This window comes from Maniola hyperantus, chromosome 5, assembly GCF_902806685.2.
Source record: "Maniola hyperantus chromosome 5, iAphHyp1.2, whole genome shotgun sequence".
NCBI classification, from domain to species: Eukaryota; Metazoa; Arthropoda; class Insecta; order Lepidoptera; family Nymphalidae; genus Maniola; species Maniola hyperantus.
The window spans coordinates 11,801,716-11,828,143 of record NC_048540.1 but is presented as its reverse complement, the minus strand read 5'-3'; the positions used below and the strand labels follow the sequence as shown (position 1 = coordinate 11,828,143).

Sequence of the window (26,428 nt, the reverse complement as noted above, 5' to 3'; positions counted from 1 at the left end):
TATACACTGAACCAAGAGTATTATGCTCGGAGTTTATTATTATGGAGTGTGTAGGTACCTACCTACCTATCTGAGAGGTGGTATTGCATAACTGTCACTGTTATTTTTTTGTTTGACTTTTGGTTTTGTTCTTTATGGTTTTGGAAGTTTTGATGTTGATGTGATTTTGAACTTTTGAAGCATTGATTTGAAGCCGAGACAGTGTTCGGCGTTCGCGTTCATTCACAGAGTATTTTTTACATATGCGTTCATTTCATTGTTGTTTTTTTATCGTTGCTGGCTTGGCTTGATGTACAGCCGGAAGGGCGTAGCGTCTGGAGATTAGAGTCCACTGTAGACTCCAATGGACTCCACTAGACCGTAGTATAGTCTAGATGTTCTAGTGTGAAAAGTATAAAGAAAGCTAGATTCCCAAACAAAAGTTCATCAAATGATGTTAGTTGTGCCCATTACTTTAATTATTTAGTTGAACGGCTATACCTGTTCAATAAAACTATATAATGGGTTGTGCTCAAAGTGAGATATCTCCACAAAATGAAACGCCACGCAAAAGCTGCACCGACGTTTTGTGGCTTGTGATTTATGTTATTTTCTGGATTTTAATGGTATGTCTTTCAAGTTAATAACTATTAATTTTACGATACCTACCTATTATTTCTTAATAGCGACACTGCTTAACTGTGTTTACCGTTTTTCTAGATAATAATCGCTGCTATATCATTTGTGTATGGAAATCCGCAACGACTAATAAACGGTTACGATTCGTTTGGGAATACATGTGGTGTTAAGAATAACAAGAAGCTTTTAAACTTCCCACTAGCGGGTATAAGTACAGCTGACAAAAGCTACCTATTCTTTATGGATGTTAAAGAGTTGAGACGGTCACTTAAGATATGTGTGAAGCAATGTCCTAATAAGAAGATGGAATCATTCTCAGATATTCAAAACTTTTACAAGGAAACAGGATCTAATCTTTGCAGATATGATATTAATTTAAATGATGTACAGAGTGCAAAGAACTTTAATTTTGAAGGACCTTGTCCTGCTTTGCCAGTGTATGATTCCTTCCCTCTGCTAAATAGGTGCTTCCCTAAATCGGCTAAAGATATAGCTCGAAAGGTGTTCATAGACTTCTATGATTTGCTGAACAGTTGGGATACAATTGAACAGAGTTTGTCAGACCTTTACTCTTCCTGGAAGGAAATGATTATTTGTGTTATAATTGCATTCAGTAAGTATATTTGTGTATATATTGGGTGTTACTTTTAATATTAATCATTGGTGCCAGTTTGATTGTATTCTGGGGTTTTCAAGAAATTCTCAGTACTAGGCTGGAGTTAGCAAGTTGCTGGTGTGTAACCCCTGTGCCTCTGAGAAAGCCTGATCCTGCACCTGATCTCCCTCCGGTCGTGTCAGATTTCTTTCCCATTTGGCTATGAGAGTGAGGGAATAGAGAGTGCACCTGTGTTTGTGCACGCATTTGTGCATTAACATTCCGCACAGTTGGCTAATTTCTAGGGAGATTGGCCGCCATGACTGAAATTCTGTCAGGAGGACACTATTATTATTAATCACTTAAATTGATTCATTTATCTTGACATTATTACTTTTTTGGGCAATTTGTTCCAAATGTGCAAAATGTTGATTAAAAAGTGTTAAAGGATTTGACAATGCAAATGTTATTGTTCCAGTTTGCTCACTAATTATGGTATCTATTTTACACTTGTTGGCGACTCTTGTGTCGTGGATTTTTATGATTATTGTGTCAATAGCCAGTGTTGCCGGAACTGCTTTACTGTGGTATACTTACCATGAACTTAGAACTAAGCAAAGAGATTTCGCAGACACAACTATATATCTTGCTGTAAGTATATTTAAGCGTTTATCTCTCTTGATTTAATATTTAATGACAAGTCTTGATCTTGATCTCAATCTCACACGTGAGGATGCAATTTAAGATGGATGCAGGCTAACTTAGAAGAGGTACAGCAGTTTACGTTAATATTACAAAATTCTATATTAAGTAATTTTTACTATCACTTATTATGAGGATCTTTATTAATTTGGTACCCTATTACTTCTACCGGCGAGCTTGACGTCAAGTGTTAGCACTTGACGAAGCTCACCGGTCCACATGGATTCAGATTTATGTAAATACTATAGGAACTCTTTGATCTTCTAGGATAAAAAGCAACTTATATCACTGTCCAAATCTTTAGCTATATCCATGCAAAAAATCATATTGATCGATTGCTACGTTGTGGGTGATTGAAAGACAAACCATCAAAATCTATTTCTTAATAATTGTGTGGATAATACTATATTAATCTGTTTTAGGAATCACTGAAAAATGAGAAAGCATTTTTATGGTATTCTATTATTGCAACTATAATCACAGTAAGTATATCAACAATCTACTTACTCAAATAAATTTTTGAATATGATTTTTTCAACTAATGGTATTGTTTTTTAAGGTAATATTGCTGCTGCTGGTTTGGGTGATGCGATCGCGCGTTTCTTTCTTGGCGGCTTTATTTAAAGAAACAGCACACTGTCTGGGATCTATTCCAGCACTCTTCTTGCAGCCAATAATAACATTTTTCTTTCTTATAATGTTCTTTACATTTTGGTCATTTGTTGTGGTAAGATTTTACTTTATATCTACACAATTCATTAACTTACCTTTTACATCAGAATAAGTTTGTTATTGTAACAAAAAATTGTGTGTGTCTTGTGCATGGAATAGATTTTTCAACAGAGAAATTGTTGATAAAATATGAAATTCTGCGTCGATATTAGAATTGAAAATGGATATCATATTATTTGAATTCAGTACTTTCAGATAGAAACCTAGAGACTGAGTGATACTCATATATTTTTTTTTTCAATTCATGTCTGTCATTTTGGACTGAAAAATGCCTGTAATTTTAATCGTAACGTCTAGAAAAACACCCATATCATTTTTTTAATTCATTTTTTTGGATTGGAAAATAAATATAATTTTCATAATTTAATCAGCACTCTCAGTGCTTAGAAACTGTGGCGTATTCTGTTGTGCACAATCTCTAAAGTAAAATGACAGTACTTAATGTATTGGTGTACTTTTGATAATGCTCCCTGCCAAAAAGGATGCCCTTTTAGAATTGTCAAATGTTGTCAATTTACTTAGTTTAGAGCATATCAAAATTAAAAATATATTTTCACCATTTTAAATTTTAAAATGGACATTTCACTTGAGTAATGTTTTACTTGTAGGTGTGCTTAGCAACGGCAAATTATCCTGGGATACCATACAAAACAAACTTCTTTATCAATGGTACACCCATACCTGACCATATGGACAATTCTGCAATTGAATTACAAAAAATCAATCAGACTGCTAACCCTAAGAGTAAGTAATCTACTAAGTAGTTTTAGTTGCTAAATGTTAATTGTTTAAGACAAAATCATCACTTATTATCATCTCACTTTCTAAAACAGTTTCACTCAGTGTTGAATCTTTTGACGGTTGTTTTCCTGTTATTAAAGCACTTACTAAATAATTTTCAATACATATCAAAAGTTGAGGAACCGGCAGGATTTAAATGTGCGTCTCCCTTGGGTCCAGTTCGCCCGGTTCCGCAGTTTTTGGTAGGTATGTATTTAAAATTATTAAGTTTCTTTGAAGTGTGGATGAAAACACTATCATAAAAATTATAAATACTCAAATCAGGCAATTGTAGCCACTGTACAACCAGGGATTTACTTTTGTCGTATGTTTTACTGGCATATGTAATATAATTTCCTAGGTTTTATTCTAGATCACATAGAGTTTGATCCACTGTGGGTGAAGAGTATGTGGTGGATATGCCTCATCTGCCTGGTGTGGGGCAGCGAGTTCATTCTGGGCTGCCAGCAGATGACCATCGCGGGCGCCGTGTCGCACTGGTACTTTAGGTGAGTACACTTTCCAATACAGCTCAATCGGCTGTAAGTGGAGAGATGTGCCTCCTCCATCGGGGTGGGACGCGAGTTTATTTGGGCTGCCAGCAGATAGATGATCATCCCGGGCGCCATGTTGCACTGGTACTTTCATCCATCCATCAGCCTGTATGCATTCACTAATGGACATAGGCCTTATGGAGAGCGCGTCACCACACACGGTCCTCCGCCCTCATCCCGATTTTTAAGTTCGTCCGTCCAGCAGGCTGATACTTCAGGTAATACATATCCTGTATAAATACAAGCTGTAAACTTGATCCACTGTCAGAAAAGAGTGTAATGGATGCTGCCAGTACATTCCTGTTGTGATGGTCCCTCGTAGCTTTAGTTTTAAGTTCGCGTAAAAATTATCACCACTATGTCATCATCTTACAAATGCAAACCGACTATCAAAATGTGGTTTTTTTTTTACCTACTTTGAATAAACGTTTTGACTTTGACTTTGGTCTGATTACTCCAAGTCCGTTAGCTCAACATGTCTAGCGCCATTTCGACTACCCAATTTATTCCTCTCCCACTCCTACTCAATTTATCAGAGCTACATACATCAAATAACCTAATCATTTACAAACAACGCAACCTAATGCTTGCTACTGTAATATTTTATATGTGCCTATTGTGAATAACAGCTGTATTTATGGAAATATTGTCGAAGTAGGTAAGTAAATAGGACGATGAGTCATACTTATAGTATAAATGGGATCATGTAAATTTGCGTGAGTAATTATAAATCTGCAGGGAACAATGTAGTGTTACTCAAATAGCAATTTGAATGGTATCTATACAATGTGTACTGAACCTATAGGTGTATAGGTAGTTGTTCAAAGGTAAGTTAATTACATTGTAACTGGGTTACCTACTTTATCAAATGACTGTCATAAAACACTTTGATAATTAACTTTGGATCAAATGGAGTTCACATTGTATTTTGACGACCTCCCTGGCGCAGTGGTCAGCGTTGTGGTCTTGTTAGTGGGAGGTCTCGGGATCGATTCCGGGCAGGGGTTTGAAATTTTATAACTTCTGGTCTGGTCTGGTGGGAGGCTTCGGACGTGGCTAATTACCACCCTACCGGCAAAGCAGTATCACCGAGCAATTTAGCGTTCAGGTACGATTCCGTGTAGAAAGCAAAGGGGTATAGATTTAATAAATAATAAAACTACCATACCCCTTCCAGGTTAGCCCGCATCCATTATCGCATCATCACTTATCACCAGGTGAGATTGCAGTCATGGGCTAACTTGTATCTAAATAAAAAAGGTACCTAATTAATAATCTAAAAAATGATTTGTATAAAATTGTTTTGTTTTGATTTTCTATCGTTCCTTGGGTGCCGGACAGTCTAGCGAGCGTAAGGGTATGGGGGTATAGATATATATTTTTAGGATTCCGCATTAAAACAAGGAACTCTTTTAGTTTCGTTCTGTCCATCCATCTGTGTCAAAGCCATTTATTTCAGCAAATTATTATTGCTGTAAATTTTATAGCTTGCTACCACTACAAAAGCATCATAAACGACTGTTGAAATTTTGAAAAAACAAAATTCAGAGAGCTTTAATTTTAATTTAAAACATCTTTATTGTTTAATACTATGACAAATAATAGTTAAATGCAGGACGCGATTACGTTCATAGGAGCTAAGATCTTTAAGGTAGAGTGGTGTGTGGCAAAAGTGTGGCAAACGAGAGAGAAAGAATATGTAGATTATGCCGAACAGGGAGCCAGTTGAGTTTTTGCGATATTCGGAGATAGGTTCCGAGTTCTGAATTGCACATGATCAGTATTTTATTTGCCGGATAGACAGGCGATGCACAATCAGTCAGACCTATTACGTCAGGTCAGTGGTTTTAACCGATTTCAAAAAAGCATGTCATGTATTTGACCTGTAACTGATTTTGAGAAGTTTTTCACTAACGTTATGTGCCTACAGTATGTAGTAGTCGAGAAGCATTCAGTATACAATACATATTATTATACACCCAGATAATATCGCATCACATACTTAACGGAATTTCTTTTCAGGGGACCAAATGCAAATTCATCACCAGTGCTGTATTCCATCGGAAAGCTTCTGAAATATCATTTGGGTTCCGTCGCAAAAGGATCGTTTTTGATCACACTGTTCAAGGTTCCAAGACTGATACTTACTTATGTACATGCTAAGTGAGTAGCTTTACATAGCTTCATAGTTCATTGTACATAGCTGCTAATTAATATTGAGTTATCACAAATCGCCACGCCCAATCAACACTGTCGTATCTACAAATTCGTTTTTAGGGTTCCGTACCTCAAAAGGAAAAACGGAACCCTTATAGGATCACTTTGTTGTCTGTCTGTCTGTCAAGAAACCTACAGGGTACTTCCCGTTGACCTAGAATCATGAAATTTGGCAGGTAGGTAGATCTTATAGCTGACATTTGGGGAAAAATCTGAAAACCGTGAATTTAGGGTTAGATCACACAAAAAAATTAAATTGTGGTCATGAACTAATAATTAGTATCTTCAACTTTCGAAGTGAGTGACTATATCAAGTGGGGTATCATATGAAAGGTCTTCACCTGTACATTCTAAAACAGATTTTTATTCATTTTTATGCATCATAGTTTTTGAATTATCGTGCAAAATGTCGAAAAAATACGACTGTAGTACGCAACCCTCATTGCGCGAGCCTGACTCGCACTTGGCCGGTTTTTTTACAAGAGAGCCGTTTAAAGTTAAAAATTATCTTAAAAATCTACGGGTTTGTGGGAATATGAAAGAAGTTAGTCTGATAATTGTAATTTCCATAATCCTTAACCCTGTGTTTATGGTACTTTATAACTAACTGCCCTCCTTTCAAGGGGCGGATTTGTGGTTCCGACATTGTTAATCGGGCGTGGCGAAATATGCGATCAGCATTAGAATTCGTCTTCATAATATAATATTACTTATTAGCCCACAGGTTAGATAGTAGTAGGATTAAAGTTGCCATTGCATAATGGTACTGTATGATAGAAAAAAAAATTTAAAATAATGTTTTAGAATGTCTGCAAGAGCTGAGAACGGCTCGGATTGTGCCAAGTGCGGCCTAAAGTGTTGTATCTGCTGTTTCTACTGCCTGGAGAAGTTCATACGGTACTTGAATCATAACGCGTATACCATCATCACGATCGAACGGTGCCACTTCTGCAAAGCTGCGGCGAAGGTAATAATAATTTCACTGTAGGTACCCTCAGTAAATAGTACGAGTGATAGGTTTCGAATATCATCTTCTTCTAGTGCCTCTCCATTACTGAAGGTCAGCAGTCAGTTTTTTAAACTTCTCCCTGTCCATGGCTAGGCGGAATAGTTCTCCGACTGTTTTAATGCCAGTCCACTCCCTGATGTTACGTAGCCATGACTTCTTTCTTCTTCCCACCCCTCTTTTCCCGAATATCATAAAGATAAAGAAATTTCTCGCCATATCGAATCAAAACCTATAGGGTACTTCCCGTTGACCTAGAATCATAAAATTTGCCAGTTAGCATTGTCTTACAGCACAAGTAAAGGGAAAAATCTGAAAACCGTGATTTTGTGGTTACATCACAAAAAAGTTACGTATTTCGTGTACGATGGTACGAAGCCTTTTGTGTACGGGTCCCACTTGTAATATATTTTTATTTTATTTTAATCAAAGTTTGCTGCTCATTTCTTAAGGCGGCCGAACTTTGTTGGTCGCCACTCGCCAGTTCAGTTAGCTTGGAAAATTGTATTTTCGTAGGTGTCGGGTAAATGTCCGCGGTATTTCTTGTCTTGATATTCCGATTGATGCACTCATAATATGCCTGCGCTACGCAATCCTTTATGAAGTCACTTCTGTAAATACCTAGGTCATTCTCGGACGCGTGGGATGGTTCAATTCAATGCTAGATTAGTCAATACGTTTATAAAACTCGTTCATATTTTGCAATCAAAATAATGTGGTAATTACCTACTTTGAAATTATTCAAAGCTCCGCTTTTATAATAATACAAATTCGCTTCATATTACATTTCATTTCGATTATCCTGTATCCGGTCAGATAGTAAAGTTAGGCCGGATACAGGATAGTTGCAGATTTTACAGATTTATTTCAAAGTACACTGTAGGTACAATTTTCGAATGACAATAGTTCAATTTTACAAGTAAATGGATGATGACGGTGATAATTATTTACCTACTAGATGATACCTGCGACTTCGTACGCATGGATATAGGTTTTTAATCCCGCGGGAACTCTTTGATTATCCGGAATAAAAAGTAGCCTATGTCCTTCCCTGCGTTGCAAGCAATTTCTACAAAATTTTATCAAAATCGGTTAAACGGATGGACCGTGAAAAGCTAGCAGACAGACAGACAGACAGACACACTTTCGCATTTATAATATTAGTATGGAAGTATGGATATTGGATATGTCATAAAGCTACCAAGGTAACTGCAGTCCTATTCAGAATCTTAGTTGCTGTTATATTTATTATTCTCCATAACAAAGTCAACTGTGTTTTGTAGGCATTCAGCACAATAGTGAACAACGCGCTACAAGTAGCCACGATCAACAGCGTGGGCGACTTTATACTGTTCCTGGGCAAGTGCATAGTGACCGCGGTGACGGGCATCATCGGCCTGCTGCTGCTGAAGCGCAACTCCGACCTGCACTTGTACGCCGTGCCCACGCTCGTCATCTGCGTGTTCTCCTTCTTCATCGCGCACTGCATGCTCTCCTTGTACGAGGTTCGTGAAGTGTATCTTGTTCCTGGGCAAGTGCATAGTGCAATCCTTTCTTAGTGCTCATCTATTTTATGGAAATAACTCCTGTGCATAATTTCATGCTTTACATCGGTTCAAGCTGCGCATTAGCCGTCAGTATCAGTCATAAGTGGAAGATTGATTGAAAATTCATCTATCTTGTGGTGGAACATAATATAAACCAATTCCATTTTTTTAGATGGTAGTCGACTCGCTCTTCCTGTGCGTGTGCGAAGACCGCAACATGAACAGCGGGGACGGGAAGTGGAAGAACTCTCGCCTTGCCGAGCTCGGCGGGCACGGCGCGAGCCGCGAGCCCCGCCATGACCGCGTCGAGCTTGAGGAGCTGCAGGACAAGTACTGAGAGATATGCTTCATACTTGAGCATGTTTGTCGCGGCATTTGTGGTGGTGGCGCGAGGTAGGCTTAGGAGAGTTGTTATTTAGAGCCATTGACTTGTTGCAGCGGTACAGTAGCAATACAGCCGCCAAGAGGTAGCGATACAGTAGTGATGCATCGCTGGCCCGTGTGCGTTTGCCTACGTTTCTGCGTCGCTACTGTCGCGAACCTACAATAATAGTCTCGAGCGTTTATTTAATTAACGAGAGTGATTGGACAGAGGACAAATACTTTTTTCATCTCACTCGCTCGGAAAGGATTCCTTTGCCCTTTGAAATCTGCGTGGAAAGTGGTACCTCCACGGTACTGGCGCCTCTTATATCAAGCATCTAGCATTTTCCTTGCTGTAGTGTGTAAATGAAAAGTTGCGTGTTTCGCACGGCTGCAAAGTTATTTTGCGTTCGTGCCTTTGAATTCGCTTCGTTCTGTAAGGGTGGTAAATTGGGCGGAATAGAAATATACCCGGATACGGAATAATCTACCACCTTACAAAGATTAGAGGAAAAAAATAATAATTTACTTTACTTGATCTATCTACCTAGTAAAGAATAGAAGCTAGCCGTCGACTCCCTTGTAATGTATATGAGGTGATATAAATGAAATTTGCTAGATGTTAGGCAAAATTGTTTTTAATGTAACTTTTACCGGGGTCGCTTAATACATAATGATGGCTAATAATGCTTAGTTATTCTAGCTTAATGCCAAGACTTAATTTAGATACATTAGAATGCCTTAGGTAGATAGTACATAAAATCTATGTTTTAAATTTAAGATGCCATTGGCATGGAATAGACAATGACACAGTAAAATTCAGAAAATTGTTTCAAAATAAAAGCTCAGTAGTAAAGACAGGGTTCTTACTGTACACATACACTAAGAAGGTTCACTAAACTGTTCCAGGATACAAACATTTGCTTACTTGTAGGTGCGAAGACTGCAAGGTAGCTGGACGGCATCGGCCAAGCTCCCAAAACTCGATTTAACTTGATTCTTCACAACCGAAATGTTTCCTTACAAAGATTTTCACCAAGTCTTATCCATAGAAATTAAGTTGCCAACGTGAATGTGCAAAAGAAATAAATACGGAAAACGAAAGCGAAAAACGGAAAACCGAAAACTAAAAACGGAAACGCAAACGGAAAACGGAAACCCTGCAACAAAGAAAAAACAAGATTATAATTTGTGCTGTGTGAAAATTTCGACACGTGGAATTTTCCCGATCAAACACAACTCACCTATTGAACTCCTGGCCACCAATGGTTTTCAGGAGTCCACCCACAACCCATTATCCTCATTTATTTGGGAAGGTAAAATAGCTGGAACTGAAAGGGAAATCATGAAATTAGGATTTTCTCTAACCAAACCGCCATTTTGTCGAATCCACATTACTTGATTTTTCACTCACCATAATTGATGAAACATTGAAATACGTTAGGATGACTAAATTTATAACTATTGTATTTTCCCAGGCGAAGCCATGGGCGAAAAAGAGTGAGATTTTCCTGGAACGAAAAAATTCGTCTTCACATGTTGACTCCAGAAAAATTCTAAATCTCACCAATCGGTGTTGCCAGACGCAACCCGAGTGTGGCCGCTCTCATTTAGTTTGATCATGAAGCCAATTCATTTTTGAATATTTGCGGAACCTAAGGATATATTATAAGAACCGTTTTGTTAATGACTTAACAATAAACAAATGATATTATGGTTTTATTTAATTATTTTTGTTTTATTTTTACGACAATTGACAACGAAGCAAACGCCATCTATTGTGGCTCGAATGAACTCTGAACATCGACCCACGCGTAGTTCTGCACCTTGATGCTAGGTGGCACCAACATACTTTGAACAAAATTGATTTTTATTAAAAGCGAAACGCTAATTAGTAGTTCAAAATTTACAACGTCACAATACTTCCCCTCCTACGAAAAGGTTCAACAGGTTGAACCACGCTGCCCTCAGCGTCATCCAACAACTACTAACAATTTGCCTGAAACAAACAAAAAAAACACAGAAGTTACGCGTGAACGCACATCTACTACTAACAAGGAAAATTGTCTAACAAAATAAATATACTGAAAACAGTGTAAGGTTTTATACATTATACTTAACTACACAACCCTAACTTCTAAAAAGAATATATACAAAAAACTTCATGGTGTCTAAGACACTTGAGTGGAAACATCTTGGCATCATTCTTCAGCTGACTGATAGAATGCGTCTAGGCCTACGGTGGTTCACTCTTTTAAACTACCATCTTAATATTTGTTACTCAACAAATACGGAAAAACTGGTTGTGAACGGGTCCATCTGATATGGCAACCGTTCTCTATCCCATTTGGAAAAATAAAACCGAATCAAAATCGGAATATGAGAAAAAAAAACGAAATAACTCTCCTAGAAAATAGATCTCGGAACAGAATCGGAAAAATAACAGAAATGATCCATTATCTAGAAGGAAAACGAAAACAAAACACAAAACCCCCCCCTTTTCGTTATCCCCAAAGTACGATATTTGCATTTTTACTTTCTCAACCGGTTGGTCTACCACAAGCATTCCAATCATCACATATTCATCCCTACATACATCCACTACATTCCTCCTCAACTGAACCATGGTAATGTAACTGTTAACTCAGAACATCACTACACTCATACAAATTCCTAATTGAATATTGATAACTTAAATATTCAAACAGTTTAGACCAAACTAAGTAATGGCAAATATCTACTTCTTAATATCCTTAATATGCCAAGTGCCTATTGGGTGGTTGTCAGCTACTCTAACTAGTTCGTAAACCAAAGGTGACAAAACCTTGACAACCCTGCACTTTTCATACTTAGGTGCCAGCTTAGCTGCGAAAAAATTTGTAGTCGTTTCTCTCGTACGTCGCTTTGTGGATAGGTCTTTTTCCACACTATATCCCCAACAGAATAGCTTGCAGACCTACGCCTTAAGTTGTAATGCGTTGCATACTCTGCATGAGCCTGAAACAAATTTCTCCTAACCTGACCAAATATGTCCTCCAAAGTTCCAAACTTTCCTGCGTATTCCTCCCTTGGAATTCCGGCCTCGTACTCCTTATCCGTGTCCTTATAGAAGGAACCATTTAAAACCGGTTCTCTAGCGTGGACAAGGAAGAACGGGGAGAATCCAGTGGATTCATTAACCGCACTGTTTATGGCGAACTGGACCTTGTACAGGTTTTCGTCCCAGGACCTGTGGTTATCTTTCACAAAAGCGGCTACAGCAGTCATAACAACCTTATTGTACCTCTCAACAAGGTTAACTTGCGGAGTGTACAGTGGTGTGTAGTGTAATTTCGGAATATTATAACGCTTAATGAGATTACGGAATTCAGATCCTGTAAATTGGGACCCATTGTCCACAATCACAGTCTCTGGAACACTATGGTTCAAAAATACAAAATTCTCTAGCGCTTTAACAACAGCGGCACCTGTGGCACGCCGTAACGGAAACAACATTGTATATTTCGAAAAACAACACGTCACCACAAAAAGAAATGTAAATCCTGATTTAGACCTAGGCAAAGGTCCGACTAAATCAGCCGAAATGACCTGAAAAGGTCTCTCGCAGACTTTAGGCTTCCCTAGCAGACCTGGAGTGGCTGATGTCGTGTGTTTATACGCAGAGCAAGTATCACAATTCTTAACGTACTCAACCACGTCCTTATACATACCACGCCAAAAATATCTGAGGGATAATCTGCGATGAGTTTTGAACACACCAAAATGACCTGCAGTTGCATCTGCATGGTTTTGTTGCATAATTCTAAGGATGTCGTTCTTGTGGACTACCTCTTTCCAGTCGAACTCACTGAGAAGCTGGTATTTACATTTACTGTAACGATATAGTTTATCGTTCAAAATACTAAAATTCGGAAAATTTGCTGGATTGATTTTACAGCCATTAAATGTTTTGTCATACCAGTCATCTACCAAAACTTGTTGACTAGAGTTATCATTACGATCACCAACTACATCTACGTGTATGAGTCTCGACAAGGTATCCGGAACTACATTATCACAACCCTTCCTATGTTCGATAACAAAATTATACTGTGATAATCTACAACCCCATCTGGCGAGACGTCCTGAGGGATTTTCTAAATTTAAGAACCACTTTAGGGATGCATGGTCTGTGATAATTGTGACTGGCTTGGAACCAAAATAAGCCTGAAATTTCTCCACTGCAAAAATCACAGCTAGAGCCTCGCGTTCCGTCGCGCTGTAATTCCTTTCGTTTTTATTTAGGCTCCTACTGACATACGCAATGGGATGATCGCAACCATCGGTTTCTTGCGTCAGCATACCGCCAACACCATATGCAGAAGCATCACAATGTATTTTGAATGGTTTTTCAAAATTCGGTACCGCAAGAACAGGTGCGGTTACCAACGCATTCTTCAATGTATTAAATGCTACCTCTGCCTGTTCGCTCCACTCAAATTTAGGTGCGTTCTTTCCTTTACTCGTTAGTCTATTGAGTGGTGCAGCGATGGTTGAAAAATTCCTAATAAAGCGCCTGTACCAAGAACAAGTGCCTAGGAAAATCTTTACCTCCTGTGCAGTTTTTGGGGTCGGAAAGTTCAAAACTGCGGCAACTTTTCCAGGATCTGTGCGTAAACCAAATTCATCCACTATATACCCTAAATATTTCAAAGAGTTTCTAAAAAAATTACATTTATCAAAATTTATGGATAGTTGAGCCATTTTTAGTTTATCCAGAACTCTGTTTAATAAAATTAAATGGGTTTCAAAATCAGCAGAACAAATAACAATATCATCTATATAACAAAATACTATTCCATTTTCAATATCACTACAAAAATTTTGATTAAATAACTGGTCCATTAACCTCTGCTGTCGTGCTGGTGCACCGCATAGGCCAAACGGCATGACTTTAAATTTGAATAACCCTCTACCAGGAACTGTAAAACTGGTTTTTTCCTGAGAGTCGTTAGCTAACGGAATTTGCCAGAAACTTGAACTTAAATCAATCGATGATAAAAACCTTGCCTCTTTCAAGCTATCTAGAATTTGTGGAATGTACGGTATTGAGTATGAATCCCCCTTTGTCACTGAATTTAATTTCCTGCAATCTAGGCAAAATCTCCAGTCTCCATTTGCCTTTTTCACTAAAATTGCTGGGTTATTCCAAGGGCTTTCACTCGGAGTAACTACGTCCATTTCCAGCATCCTATCTAACTCTTTACTTAAAGCTTCCTTCTTTTCGGGAGAAAGTGGATATTGTTTTATTTTTATTGGCAAGGCATCACCGGTGTCAATAACATGTTCAATTAATTTTGTTCTACCCAATCCAATTTTCTCTGAAGAAATATCTAAAAATTTATTTACTACAGACTGGGCTAATTCTTTCTGTTGAGATGATAAGTTTTCAAAAGAAGTGATGGTATGAATTTGTTTATTATCAATCGCACAAATATTGTAAAATTGAGAAGGTGCCTTAATTAATTCTAAATTATCAAAAATGCCAGGGGCTAACTGAAATGTTTTCCAAAAGTCACAGCCAAAAATAACATCCGCTATTATAGAGGGTACTACAAAAAATTTTATTATGTGAGTTACGGAATTATAAGTAATCGGAATAAACATATAACCCATGCAATCAAGTTTGTCTCCATTTGCCACTGAAAATGTGGTATCAATACTGCTATGCAATTTATAACCGAATCTCAAAAAAACCTTGTGCGCCTGGTTACCCAAAATTGACGCGCAAGCACCGGAATCTAGTAAACCTGTAATCTCAAAACCGTCAACAAAAACCTTTAAATGTGGCCTAAAGTCTCGTTTATCCACTGAATACAGAACTGTGTCAGGTAAAAGGGATGTTTTGTTGTTAATGACCAAGTTCTTTACTTGTGTCTCTGCACAGTTCTTACTAATTAGTTTTTTGAATTTTTGTCCGGAGCGGGTTTACTAATCGCCTTTTTACTACAACTTGGACATGTCTTTACTGTAAAGTTCTGACGTCCACACGAAAAACATCTAATAAATTTCGGAACTGTCCTGCAAAATTTAAAGGAATGGTTACCCTTGCCGCACTTGTAACATAGTTGTTTATTTGTTTTCGTAAAATCAGTGCCTTTACTTGTATCAACCTTAGGTGCAGGTGTGACTGAAAGTGTGTTTATCTGTTTTGTCACTTGTTTGTAAGCAAACTCTGAACTTAAAGTTGCCTTACTGTTAGTAGGCTCAGAAAATAAGGCGGAACGCTGCCTCGCAGCCTCTAGTTTGCGACACTTTTCCTTCAACATTGCGACAGACTTAATGTCAACAAGAGCTAATTGTTCTGAGTAAAAAGGGCGAATATTATGTAATAAAATTTGTAACTTTTGTTCTTCGGAAAGTGGTGTTGACAACCTTGAAAACATGCCAAACATTACAGCGAAATAGATAGACACCGGTTCTTCAGAGCCTTGTGTTCTTGCTCGAATTTCACCTAGCAACCTGTAGTCATAATCTACTGCATCAAATTCCTCTAAAAATAAAGTTTTCAATTCTGACCAAGACGAAACTTGACATTTGTTGCCTCTGTACCATAACAATGCTCGGCCTGTAAAAAGATGAAATGCAGAAACAAATAATTTTCCATCTGAAACGCCATAAGATCTTTTATATTCCTCAACGCGTTCGATGAAACTGCGCGGATCACCCTGTCCGTTGAAATGTAACTTCCACTTGGCAACATTTTTATCACCAGTGCAGTCAACGGCGGTACTCTCGGAATCCAGTGATTCGTCGTGAGACGACTCATTGTCAGCATCTAATCTGGAAATCAAACTCTGCAACTTTGTATGTAATTCACTCTTCCTACTTATTAAGCTGAGTTCGGAACACTGTATTCTTAAAATTCTAAAGTACAAATGTGAAGCTAAAGCTTTAGACCTACAGAGGGCATGTCTATCTTTAGTGTCAGAACACTTTTTTAATAAATCTTCTAAGTCTTGAAGTTTTTTAGTAATAACCCCTAACTCACTTTCAGAAGAGAAATCTGTCTCTAAAATTGATTCAGAAGGAATTTCCTGAATTAATTGTTTTAACTGTTTCTTTAAACCTAGCACTGTAGGTGCTGGAGTTTCGGAACGAATGGATACCTCATAACACAATTCGTCCTTCAAAAGTGAATGAAACTGGGCAAAAGTCTGTTCCATTGTGTTAAGTCAAAACACATTTAACAAAATATCGAGCTTGTGTAACTGTCTATGTTTAGCCTTATACAAATTGGTTAAACACAAACACAAAAGAAGTTATTTAAACTATTAAATATACACAAGCAAAATACACAACAAAAACAATATTCTTAAGTCTATCCTAACCTATTTTATCAATTATGTTCCTATTCCAAAATATTGTTAATAATACAAGCACATATTATTACTATAGTAAACAAAATATAACAAAATAAACTTCCCAAAATTGAATAAATGATTGTAAGGTGCAGTATCACCTTTATGAGTACACAGTGTGTTACAACCTTTACAATTACAAAAGTAAACAGGCAACAAAGTTGCAATGAACTCTGACTAGCATATTATCTTTCAAAAAAAAAAAACAAAGAGATTGTGCAATGGTTTGATGGCTGTTACTTTACACTTTTAACACATAACCTAAAATACAACAAAATCTGTTTCTAAATGTCACTTTAAACTACCAGCATTCAATTAAACTTAACATGTTTTGTGTGTGAAGTAGCTTTTATCATAACCTTAACACAGCTCTAAACAAAATTTCAACAAAATAATGAAGTATCAAGTCACAGAAAAAAAAAATTGTTCATAACTTCATACTTGAACTTAATGTAATCTCTGAATATAGTTTATATATTTAGTTTCACAAGTTGTAACTCTTAGTATTTATAAATGTATGTGTGTAACTAGTTAACAGCACATAGCGTTTCAAAACTTTAATTATACTAAGTTACCGGAATTTTCAAACATAAGATGTACTTACTATTGAAAGCAATACCCAACAACAACTCAGTTAAGCAATGTTTATTACTAAACTGAAGGCAAACATTCACTTATACACCTCCAAGGTAAGTCAAATAACATAATTGAACGGCATAAGCACCATTTATAATGTGTTAATTAAATAAGAAAAAAAAACCAATGTTGGACTATACTCAGAAAATTACTTAAACTATCAAACAAAATTTCTAACTATTAGTTATTATTTAGTTAGTTAACCATAAAAAACAGCTTAGTGCTCTTTGCAATGTGTCACTACTTAGAAAATTGTACAATCAGCGGAGTACATTTCATAAAATTCACAAAATTTCTCAAAATATACTGAAATAACTATATAAAAAAACGTTCGGGCGCCATTTGTAAGGGTGGTAAATTGGGCGGAATAGAAATATACCCGGATACGGAATAATCTACCACCTTACAAAGATTAGAGGAAAAAAATAATAATTTACTTTACTTGATCTATCTACCTAGTAAAGAATAGAAGCTAGCCGTCGACTCCCTTGTAATGTATATGAGGTGATATAAATGAAATTTGCTAGATGTTAGGCAAAATTGTTTTTAATGTAACTTTTACCGGGGTCGCTTAATACATAATGATGGCTAATAATGCTTAGTTATTCTAGCTTAATGCCAAGACTTAATTTAGATACATTAGAATGCCTTAGGTAGATAGTACATAAAATCTATGTTTTAAATTTAAGATGCCATTGGCATGGAATAGACAATGACACAGTAAAATTCAGAAAATTGTTTCAAAATAAAAGCTCAGTAGTAAAGACAGGGTTCTTACTGTACACATACACTAAGAAGGTTCACTAAACTGTTCCAGGATACAAACATTTGCTTACTTGTAGGTGCGAAGACTGCAAGGTAGCTGGACGGCATCGGCCAAGCTCCCAAAACTCGATTTAACTTGATTCTTCACAACCGAAATGTTTCCTTACAAAGATTTTCACCAAGTCTTATCCATAGAAATTAAGTTGCCAACGTGAATGTGCAAAAGAAATAAATACGGAAAACGAAAGCGAAAAACGGAAAACCGAAAACTAAAAACGGAAACGCAAACGGAAAACGGAAACCCTGCAACAAAGAAAAAACAAGATTATAATTTGTGCTGTGTGAAAATTTCGACACGTGGAATTTTCCCGATCAAACACAACTCACCTATTGAACTCCTGGCCACCAATGGTTTTCAGGAGTCCACCCACAACCCATTATCCTCATTTATTTGGGAAGGTAAAATAGCTGGAACTGAAAGGGAAATCATGAAATTAGGATTTTCTCTAACCAAACCGCCATTTTGTCGAATCCACATTACTTGATTTTTCACTCACCATAATTGATGAAACATTGAAATACGTTAGGATGACTAAATTTATAACTATTGTATTTTCCCAGGCGAAGCCATGGGCGAAAAAGAGTGAGATTTTCCTGGAACGAAAAAATTCGTCTTCACATGTTGACTCCAGAAAAATTCTAAATCTCACCAATCGGTGTTGCCAGACGCAACCCGAGTGTGGCCGCTCTCATTTAGTTTGATCATGAAGCCAATTCATTTTTGAATATTTGCGGAACCTAAGGATATATTATAAGAACCGTTTTGTTAATGACTTAACAATAAACAAATGATATTATGGTTTTATTTAATTATTTTTGTTTTATTTTTACGACAATTGACAACGAAGCAAACGCCATCTATTGTGGCTCGAATGAACTCTGAACATCGACCCACGCGTAGTTCTGCACCTTGATGCTAGGTGGCACCAACATACTTTGAACAAAATTGATTTTTATTAAAAGCGAAACGCTAATTAGTAGTTCAAAATTTACAACGTCACAGTTCGTGGTTCAACCTTAGAATCCTTCGCTGGCTCGGGATTCATTACAAACTTCCGCGCCAAAATAACAACTTTGCAGCCTAGCGTAACAAATAACTATGGCTTTCTTTGGAATTGTTGTATATATGCAGTATTCAAACTTATGTTGGTGGCATGCTAACTTGTGGTGCGCAGAATTTTGCGATTGGAAATTTTGCTACGCTTCTCATTGGAGTTTGCATTTGCCCGTAGCGAATTTATGTGAATGAACAGATAAATTCTGTTATATCAAGGGCTTGTTTCACAACCGCCAAATAAACTTTATTCAATTCAATTTCCAATTATTGGATTTTAGGTGTGCCACAGATTGTTTCGCCAGTGTCACGTTTATGGAGAAGGTACGAAGGAGATTCTTCGGTGAGAGCTGGTTGTTCAGTTGAATTTTGAGGATCTACAAAATAGTTAAAAACTTTTGTTAGTTTGTTAGCTAACTAATAAAGACATTTTGGCAGATTCCCAATACAAATACTGTCGTAACGTCAAATTTATTCGTTAGATAAAGTTTATCTGGAGGTCGTGAAACAGATCATTATTCAACAATTCGGTTACGAGCAGTATAATTTAACTTGCGAAATTATCGTGTTCCAAGCTTTATGAGGCTCGTCCATAGAGTACACGTATACTGCATGAACAGTGCTTTGACTAACAAAATTGTTGCATTTGTGTAGCAGAAATGTTGCAGAGATGGTTAGTACCTCCTAACTTTTTCCACTCGGATGACCAAAACAATCAATTTTAACTCCCTGTGCAACCATCACACAGAGTAAGAAACTGATTTTGGACGTGATTAATTCAGAAACTTTCCTATGTGAGAATATCTCGACAAGTGATAGTACAATAATTATTATTATTGTAATAAAAACATAACTTACATGTATATTTTTGTTTCAGATAAGTTTCGTTTTATCAAGAATATTATACCGCAATCATTTATTGTAAGATTTGGTGTGAAACAACTGGTACAATTTAATCGAGTTTATCATGTTTTTTACATCATGCTCATAACTTCACGTTTTTATATTCACAATGGGACCGATTCTCTTGTACATAATCTCTAAACTAAACTAAATTAACAGGTCTAAATCTAGTGCTGTCCTTTTCTGCAAGCAAAATTATGAAAGGGATAGCAATAGATTTAGACGTATCATTTTAGTTTAGTTTAGAGATTGTGTACAATGGAATTAGCCTCATTGTTCATTCAAAATATATTTAAGTTATTAGTTAGATCCTAAGCTTAGTTTTTAACAATTTTTTAAATTAATTTTTAACTAAGTTTTATAAATCAAATGCTCGAAATCTTTTTAATACATTTGCTTTTACTATAGATATAAAAAATAATAAGTTCGTAGCCATATTATTGCCTCGAAATATACCTAGGTAAGTTGTTACTATGAGTACCTATATCATTCATAATAATTTATTTGAAATTATTAAAGCTTTATTGACTGTTTAACTTTAATGGAATATAATTTTATACAAGTTAATATAAGGAAAATCTCAATTACTTTAAGGAATTTTTAGATGTGAATGTAGTTGGGCAGCCATTTTTTTGTCATTCCATTGTTTTCTATGTAGGCTATAATTAATGTTATATACACATTAGGTACTACATATTTTACTTAAACACCACTGTGGTGCTAGTGACAATGAGGCTTATGTATTTTGATAAATAAGACTATTTACATAATATACAAGCGTGAAGCGTAGATGCCATCTTCCGGTTATCACTTATTTTTTGTATACAGACTACATTGCATTTTTGATGTATTTATGTTAAGTGCAAACAATATATTTATGAAATTGGACTTTATATAAGTAACATTGCATTAATTTTGACATAATAACATATTTTTACTTGTTTTTTTACATAATATATATAAATATGTAGGTAGTAACTAGATTAACATCTACTGGATGATTTTAAAAAAACGGCAAAATTATTTGTCACATTTTAATAAAATGAATTTAATACAAGCCGTCCTATTACAACTCATTTTACACTAAGTATTGATTAGAAAATCTATATTTCAAGATTTGCTAGGTCATTTTAATTTTAACAAAATTACTTGTATTTGAAAATACATAATTAATAAATTATTATTATTAAAAAAAATAACTTGATGGTTGCTGACGAAACGATATTATCAAACCACAAAAATATACTTTAAAGATGTATTAATTCACATTTTCAAATCAAAAAAAGAATTACTTTGTTTACTATATTTCAGCTTTAGTTTTAGTTTTTGATAATTATTTTTATTTTTAAATGAACAATTGTGTTGATGAGACACAAATATATTGTTTTCTGCACTTTTATAACATAAAATCTTTTATAAAGACGTTTTATTACATTTAAGTATTAATTTTTATGAACGATAATTATTAGCTGATACCAAGTTAAATAAAAATAATTTATTTTTCTACCTCAAATTGTGTCCTTCCACTTTAGTAATTGTATTATTGTTGTAGGTTGAAATCTGTTATTAAATTCGATCTCAATAAAACAGTGAGTGTGGATATGAATTATTTTATTTTAAAAAACCTACTTCACTGGCTTTTTCCTCTTGAATTGTTTTCTTTTTTTAATTTGATCAGAAATTGCCTTGCTTTTAGCTTTAAGCTGCTTACGCCTGATAGCCATGTCTGGTTTACTTTTGGATTTCTTCATACTGAAAACTGGTTGAGATTCAACATTATTCTCATTTTCTTCATCCATAGTTTCAGGTTCATCTTTAATTTCTTCTGAAATAATTGTAAAAAAATATTAATATTATGATGAAGGTTTTTGAAAAATATTCATACAAAAATGGATACATAAATATAGTTTACATAAAGATAGTCAAAAAATTACATTAGGATTAACTAAGTTTCTAGTTCTGCAAAAATCTCAAGGAAAAAGTAATAAGTTACAACTACATAAACTAAATAGGGTTTCATATAATTTTATAAATACTAAACTATTTTGTAAATAAATACCTTCCATTAGCACATTTTCAGCCTTTTTCAAGGGGTCACCCTTAAAGAACTCCGGCCCCTCTATGTCTGGGTAACCAGTCTCTGGTTTAGTGGCCTCATTCATCACTTTCTTCTCAATTCTCCTCTCATACTTGTTTGCAGCTTTTTTAGAGTATGCCTGTCTGAGTTTTGCTGGGCTCACATATTTTGGATTCTCCCATAGTGTAGAGCCACCAAATGATCCAGAAAATATTTTTACCTAATTGAAAACAAGAATGGTTTTAGATGAGACAAGGGTGCATTCAAGTTAGCTGACACAGCGCTGCTTCATCCATACTTAATATTACAAATGCGAAAGTGTCTGTCTGCTAGCCTTTCACTGCCCATCTGTTCAACCGATTTTGACGAAATTTGGTACAGAGATAACTTGCATCCCGGGGAAGGACATATTATGTTACTTTTTATCCCGGAAAATCAAATAGTTCTCATGGTATTTTTAAAAACTTAAATCCAAGTTGTGGGCGTCATCTAGTTTGTTAATAAAAATTTTATCTATCAAACAGCACTGGTGCTATGCCAGTGTCTATAAATCTACAAACAACTAAGGGTGCATTCAATTAATTAGCTGACACTGTGTACAGCACTCGACACATCAAACAGCTGCTGTCAAACAGTTATCCCTAAATATAAATAAATCTATTATATAATAACATTAAAGTATGTTAATATTTTAAACCAAAGATAACCATATGGATGGCCTCCGGAATGCATTGAGAAACATGCATAGGATGATGCCTATCTTTGGTCAATTTCATTCAATTTCATTATTTCTTTCTGTTGATACATTTTAAGACATTCATACTGTACTAAATAAACAAAAATTGAGGGTATTCTGCTAAACCCTGAAAGGCTATTGGTTTTGGTGGGACTTTTTGGGTTTGAGTAACGTTCCCTGAATAGAATACTATCTATTGGAAGATAATAGAAAACTTACAGGATTCAAAACAAATCTAGGTCCAATTTCTGCAAGAGCTCCATCCTCAGACAGTATTTGATAGTTTCTGAACCAAATCCTGTTGTCCAAAATCATGAAAGTGTAAACATGGTCAAAGAATGGCTGGCTTTTAGGATGATGTTTAGGAACTCCAAATATTTGTACAAGAAGTTCTTTGAGGAGACTATAATGAGCATATTTAGTGAACTGTGGGTCGAATGACAACAGTGGCCTTGATCCTTTTAAGCAGTTACCAGTCATCTTCAGCTCACCCATTGTATAAACTGGAAGAAAAAATTTGGAGGAACTTAGAAGAAAAAATTTGCAGTAATAGGATTAACTTATACTATGTATATTACAAGTCGTAATGTAGGTAGTGTAAGTTAAGTCTTCCACCTCCTATTCTGGAAGGTCAGAGGTTCGATCTCACGCACACACCTCTAACTTAGAGTTATGTGCACTTTAGCAATTAAATATCACTTGCTTTATTGGTAAAGTAAATCGTGAGGAAACTCGCATGCCAGAGAGTTATCCATAATGTTCTTAAAGTTGTGTGAAGCCCACCAATCTGCACTTGGCTAACGAGGCCTCATTACGAGACTCGGTAGTGAGGCAGTGTTGGGTTGATCATGATGACTTAGACAATTTATTTTAATTAAACAATAGAATTTAAAGCAAACTAAGACATGGATCGAGTGGGCTTGCCTAGGCTAGTCTTATACCCGCTTGATATAAAGATTCTATAAGCATATAAGCGTCCATTATTTTGTACTATCTGAGGTGATATTGATTTGGACTGAAAAAAAATCTCCATATACTTACTATTCTCAACCAAAAATTTAGCACTAGGTCCATTAGGGATATTTGAAAACCAAAGATATAAATCTCTCATCTTCCTGCCTTCAAACAGAATGCATTTATTGCAGTTCTTCATCTCACTTATCTCATTGACTACATATAAGTTTTTACTTCGCTCCATTTTAGATTCACTTTTGTGGTGAGGCATTAATCTCTTTATGTCTTCCATTAAATGTCTATGACGATGGTTGATACCGCGTGCCGCAAACACCAACACTCTCTGTCTGTTTATCCATTTAACCTACAAAAAAGTGTGGACTAAGTTACCTTTCACCTTACAAAAAAGCAATGAAATCCCAGGTTATATATTATTACCTTTTTAATTTTAAATACTAATAAAAATTATTTAATCCATAAAAATGTACGATATTTTACAAAACTAACCTGCTTTGGTGTAGGGTCGTCGGACATTCGCACAGGAGGTAACACAACTACATTATCTTCTACGGGTGTTTCTTTTACTTGGTTAACTTGTTTTTTGTTTTTCTTCACTTTTGTTTTAGCCATGTTAATTCAATATTCAGTTTCATCAACACGTGGTAACAGGTAAGTGGTGGACAGGACAGTTATTTAGGTTAGGTGGTAAACAAAAATAATTGCCAAAAATATTATACAAAAGATCTGTCAAAGTGACAGTCAGTGACAGCATTAAATTATGTCGAATGACATTTAAACACTCTGTGCCCAGCTGGCACACCTAAAAGCCAATCATTGGGAATCAATTGAATTGTCATTAGTGACATTACCATAGATGCCATAGATTAAAGCACCTTACAGTGTGACAAGGCTATATTGGCGCGTAGCGAAAATCGGAACCAACGTTGCCGTCAAGTGTCCCCTTTATTCTTGTTTGAATATTCTAAGCATAGGTATTCTAAGCCTTTGTTCTCCAACAGCGCCCCTCTGTTAATGTCAGTCAAGTGCCAAGAGAGCCTTGTCGCGCTGTACTTTATAATATTATATCCTCGACTTATTAATCGATGGTGGTTCCACATGCTTGTAACAAACAGGAAACAACAAGCAACAAGCACTGGCAAGCGTGTGGACGGGTGTTTGCGTATGCTTGTCAATACCTAGGGCTGCTTGCCATCAGATCCGATGGGCAGGCAAGCCAAACGCTGTAGGTACGTATAAAAGTACTTTGTGGTCTCGTAAATAGTTAGGAGGTATTGGTCTGACAAGTTGATCCAACCAAATAGTATGTAATCACTGTGGTAATCACCTATCTCTATAGTCTAAGGTAATCACATGGTAATCAACACAGGTAATCACTATGTTTGACCTATGGTTTGACCCATAGATTATCTACTATATGGTTTGACCCGTAGACTGATTGAACTCAGCCTACGACCCAAATGATCCAACCACAGAGTACATTATATATACTGGTATAGAGACGTCAGCTAATCTTTCGTAGTGGCGCCATCTGTTTCTAATTGCAGTAACTATTGTATGTAATTTATTTTTAATTTTTTCCGGCCTTGGATACTAGTTTTTTAAGGTCAACTATATAGCTATACGTATAACAGGTATAACACGTGTGCAGGTTTGATTCATATATTATTTTTATAGGTAGTGACTTCAAAGAAAATACGAATCAAAAATTATAATCCCGCTTAGGTACAAGTCGCAATATGGCAGAAATTCAGTCTTATTCTTAGTTCGGCCGCATTATTTATTATTTTATACATTGAAAGAAGTACTTTCAGTACTAAAAGTTGAGGTAATAAAACAAAACCCGTAATTTATTATTTAAAAGTAAATTTTCTTTTTTTCTTTACACATGATTTTTGTACTGCATTCTCTATAGGTATTCGGTTATGTTGAATTTAGCATGAATTTATAAGTGAATATCCCAGCAGTACACTTGAATGGATGGATCACGGATGCAGTAACACTGCGTAAACAAAAATGTGGCACAAACATGGATGTCAAGGTTACTATACAAGGTTGCTATAGTGCCCTTATTATAAATGCGAAAGTGTGTTTGTTTGTTGGTTTGTCCTCCAATCAAGTCGCTACGTGCAACGGATTGACGTGATTTTTTGCATGGGTATACATATATTATTTAGAATGGAATACATATAGTCTATGGGTATAGATATAGACCTAGAGAGTGATATAGGCTACTTTTTATCCCGGAAAATCAAAGAATTCCCTCAGTGTTTATAAAAACCTAATTCCACGCGGATGAAGTCGCGGGCTTCAGCTAGTAGCAAAGGAGTAATAGTGTCCTGTGGCTAGTAGCACCTAGTAGTAAATAAAACTTTTTAAGTCGTAGAGATCTTCTTCTTCTTCTTAATTTGCTTTATGGGAAGTCGTAGAGATACCAGACTACAGTGCGACAAGGCTCTCTTGCCACGTCTTGATTGACATTGACAGGGGGGCGCTATTGGAGAACAAAGGCTTAGAATATTCAAACAAGAACAAAGGGGACACTTGACGGCACCGTTAATTCCGATTTCGCCACGCGCCAAGATAGCCTTGTCGCACCGTAATTTATTTTTTGATAAAACGCCATCTAGTTCTAATTGCACAAACTAAAATTATGGAGATTTTTTATACTAAACAACATTAGTTCTATCTGTTAAGACCCCATGCACACT

The 26,428-nt window shown here is 36.0% G+C and overlaps 2 protein-coding genes across 5 annotated transcripts; one reads left to right on the top strand and one right to left on the bottom strand.

Moving 5' to 3' along the window:
• Window positions 1–129: 129 nt before the first annotated feature.
• On the top strand, window positions 130–21,532 carry Ctl1 (choline transporter-like protein 1). Of its 3 annotated transcripts, none has more exons than XR_011236765.1 (12): window positions 130–605; window positions 700–1,231; window positions 1,692–1,864; window positions 2,338–2,397; window positions 2,475–2,642; window positions 3,256–3,391; window positions 3,789–3,936; window positions 6,004–6,144; window positions 7,003–7,165; window positions 8,488–8,709; window positions 8,924–9,144; window positions 19,907–21,532. XR_011236765.1 is itself a non-coding variant. In XM_069498623.1 (12 exons), the coding sequence occupies exons 1-12, from the start codon at window positions 501–503 to the stop codon at window positions 19,908–19,910; spliced, it is 2,010 nt and encodes a 669-aa protein (XP_069354724.1). In that variant the 5' UTR covers window positions 130–500; the 3' UTR covers window positions 19,911–21,532. The 3 variants fall into 3 exon arrangements, 1 of the variants encoding a protein (XP_069354724.1); XM_069498623.1 differs by having other exon boundaries at window positions 8,924–9,081; XR_011236766.1 differs by having other exon boundaries at window positions 131–605; window positions 3,801–3,936.
• LOC117982666 (ribosome biogenesis protein BRX1 homolog) lies at window positions 21,527–24,434 on the bottom strand. Of its 2 annotated transcripts, none has more exons than XM_069498624.1 (5): window positions 24,207–24,434; window positions 23,787–24,063; window positions 22,965–23,248; window positions 21,992–22,229; window positions 21,527–21,754 (listed from the first exon to the last, which is right to left on the bottom strand). In XM_069498624.1, the coding sequence occupies exons 1-5, from the start codon at window positions 24,327–24,329 to the stop codon at window positions 21,558–21,560; spliced, it is 1,119 nt and encodes a 372-aa protein (XP_069354725.1). In that variant the 5' UTR covers window positions 24,330–24,434; the 3' UTR covers window positions 21,527–21,557. The 2 variants fall into 2 exon arrangements, with proteins under 2 accessions (XP_069354725.1, XP_034824929.1); XM_034969038.2 differs by having other exon boundaries at window positions 21,527–21,757; window positions 24,207–24,430.
• Between the last annotated feature and the right edge of the window lie 1,994 nt (window positions 24,435–26,428).

Coding starts and splice junctions, on each gene's coding strand:
- Ctl1 (XM_069498623.1), top strand. CDS start 501: ATGGGTTGTGCTCAAAGTGAGATATCTCCACAAAATGAAACGCCACGC. Junction 3,392..3,788: donor TCAGACTGCTAACCCTAAGA/GTAAGTAATCTA, acceptor ATAATTTCCTAG/GTTTTATTCTAGATCACATA. Junction 7,166..8,487: donor TCTGCAAAGCTGCGGCGAAG/GTAATAATAATT, acceptor TGTGTTTTGTAG/GCATTCAGCACAATAGTGAA.
- LOC117982666 (XM_034969038.2), bottom strand. CDS start 24,329: ATGGCTAAAACAAAAGTGAAGAAAAACAAAAAACAAGTTAACCAAGTA. Junction 23,249..23,786: donor TAAATTTTTGGTTGAGAATA/GTAAGTATATGG, acceptor TTTTTCTTCCAG/TTTATACAATGGGTGAGCTG. Junction 22,230..22,964: donor CTAGATTTGTTTTGAATCCT/GTAAGTTTTCTA, acceptor GTTTTCAATTAG/GTAAAAATATTTTCTGGATC.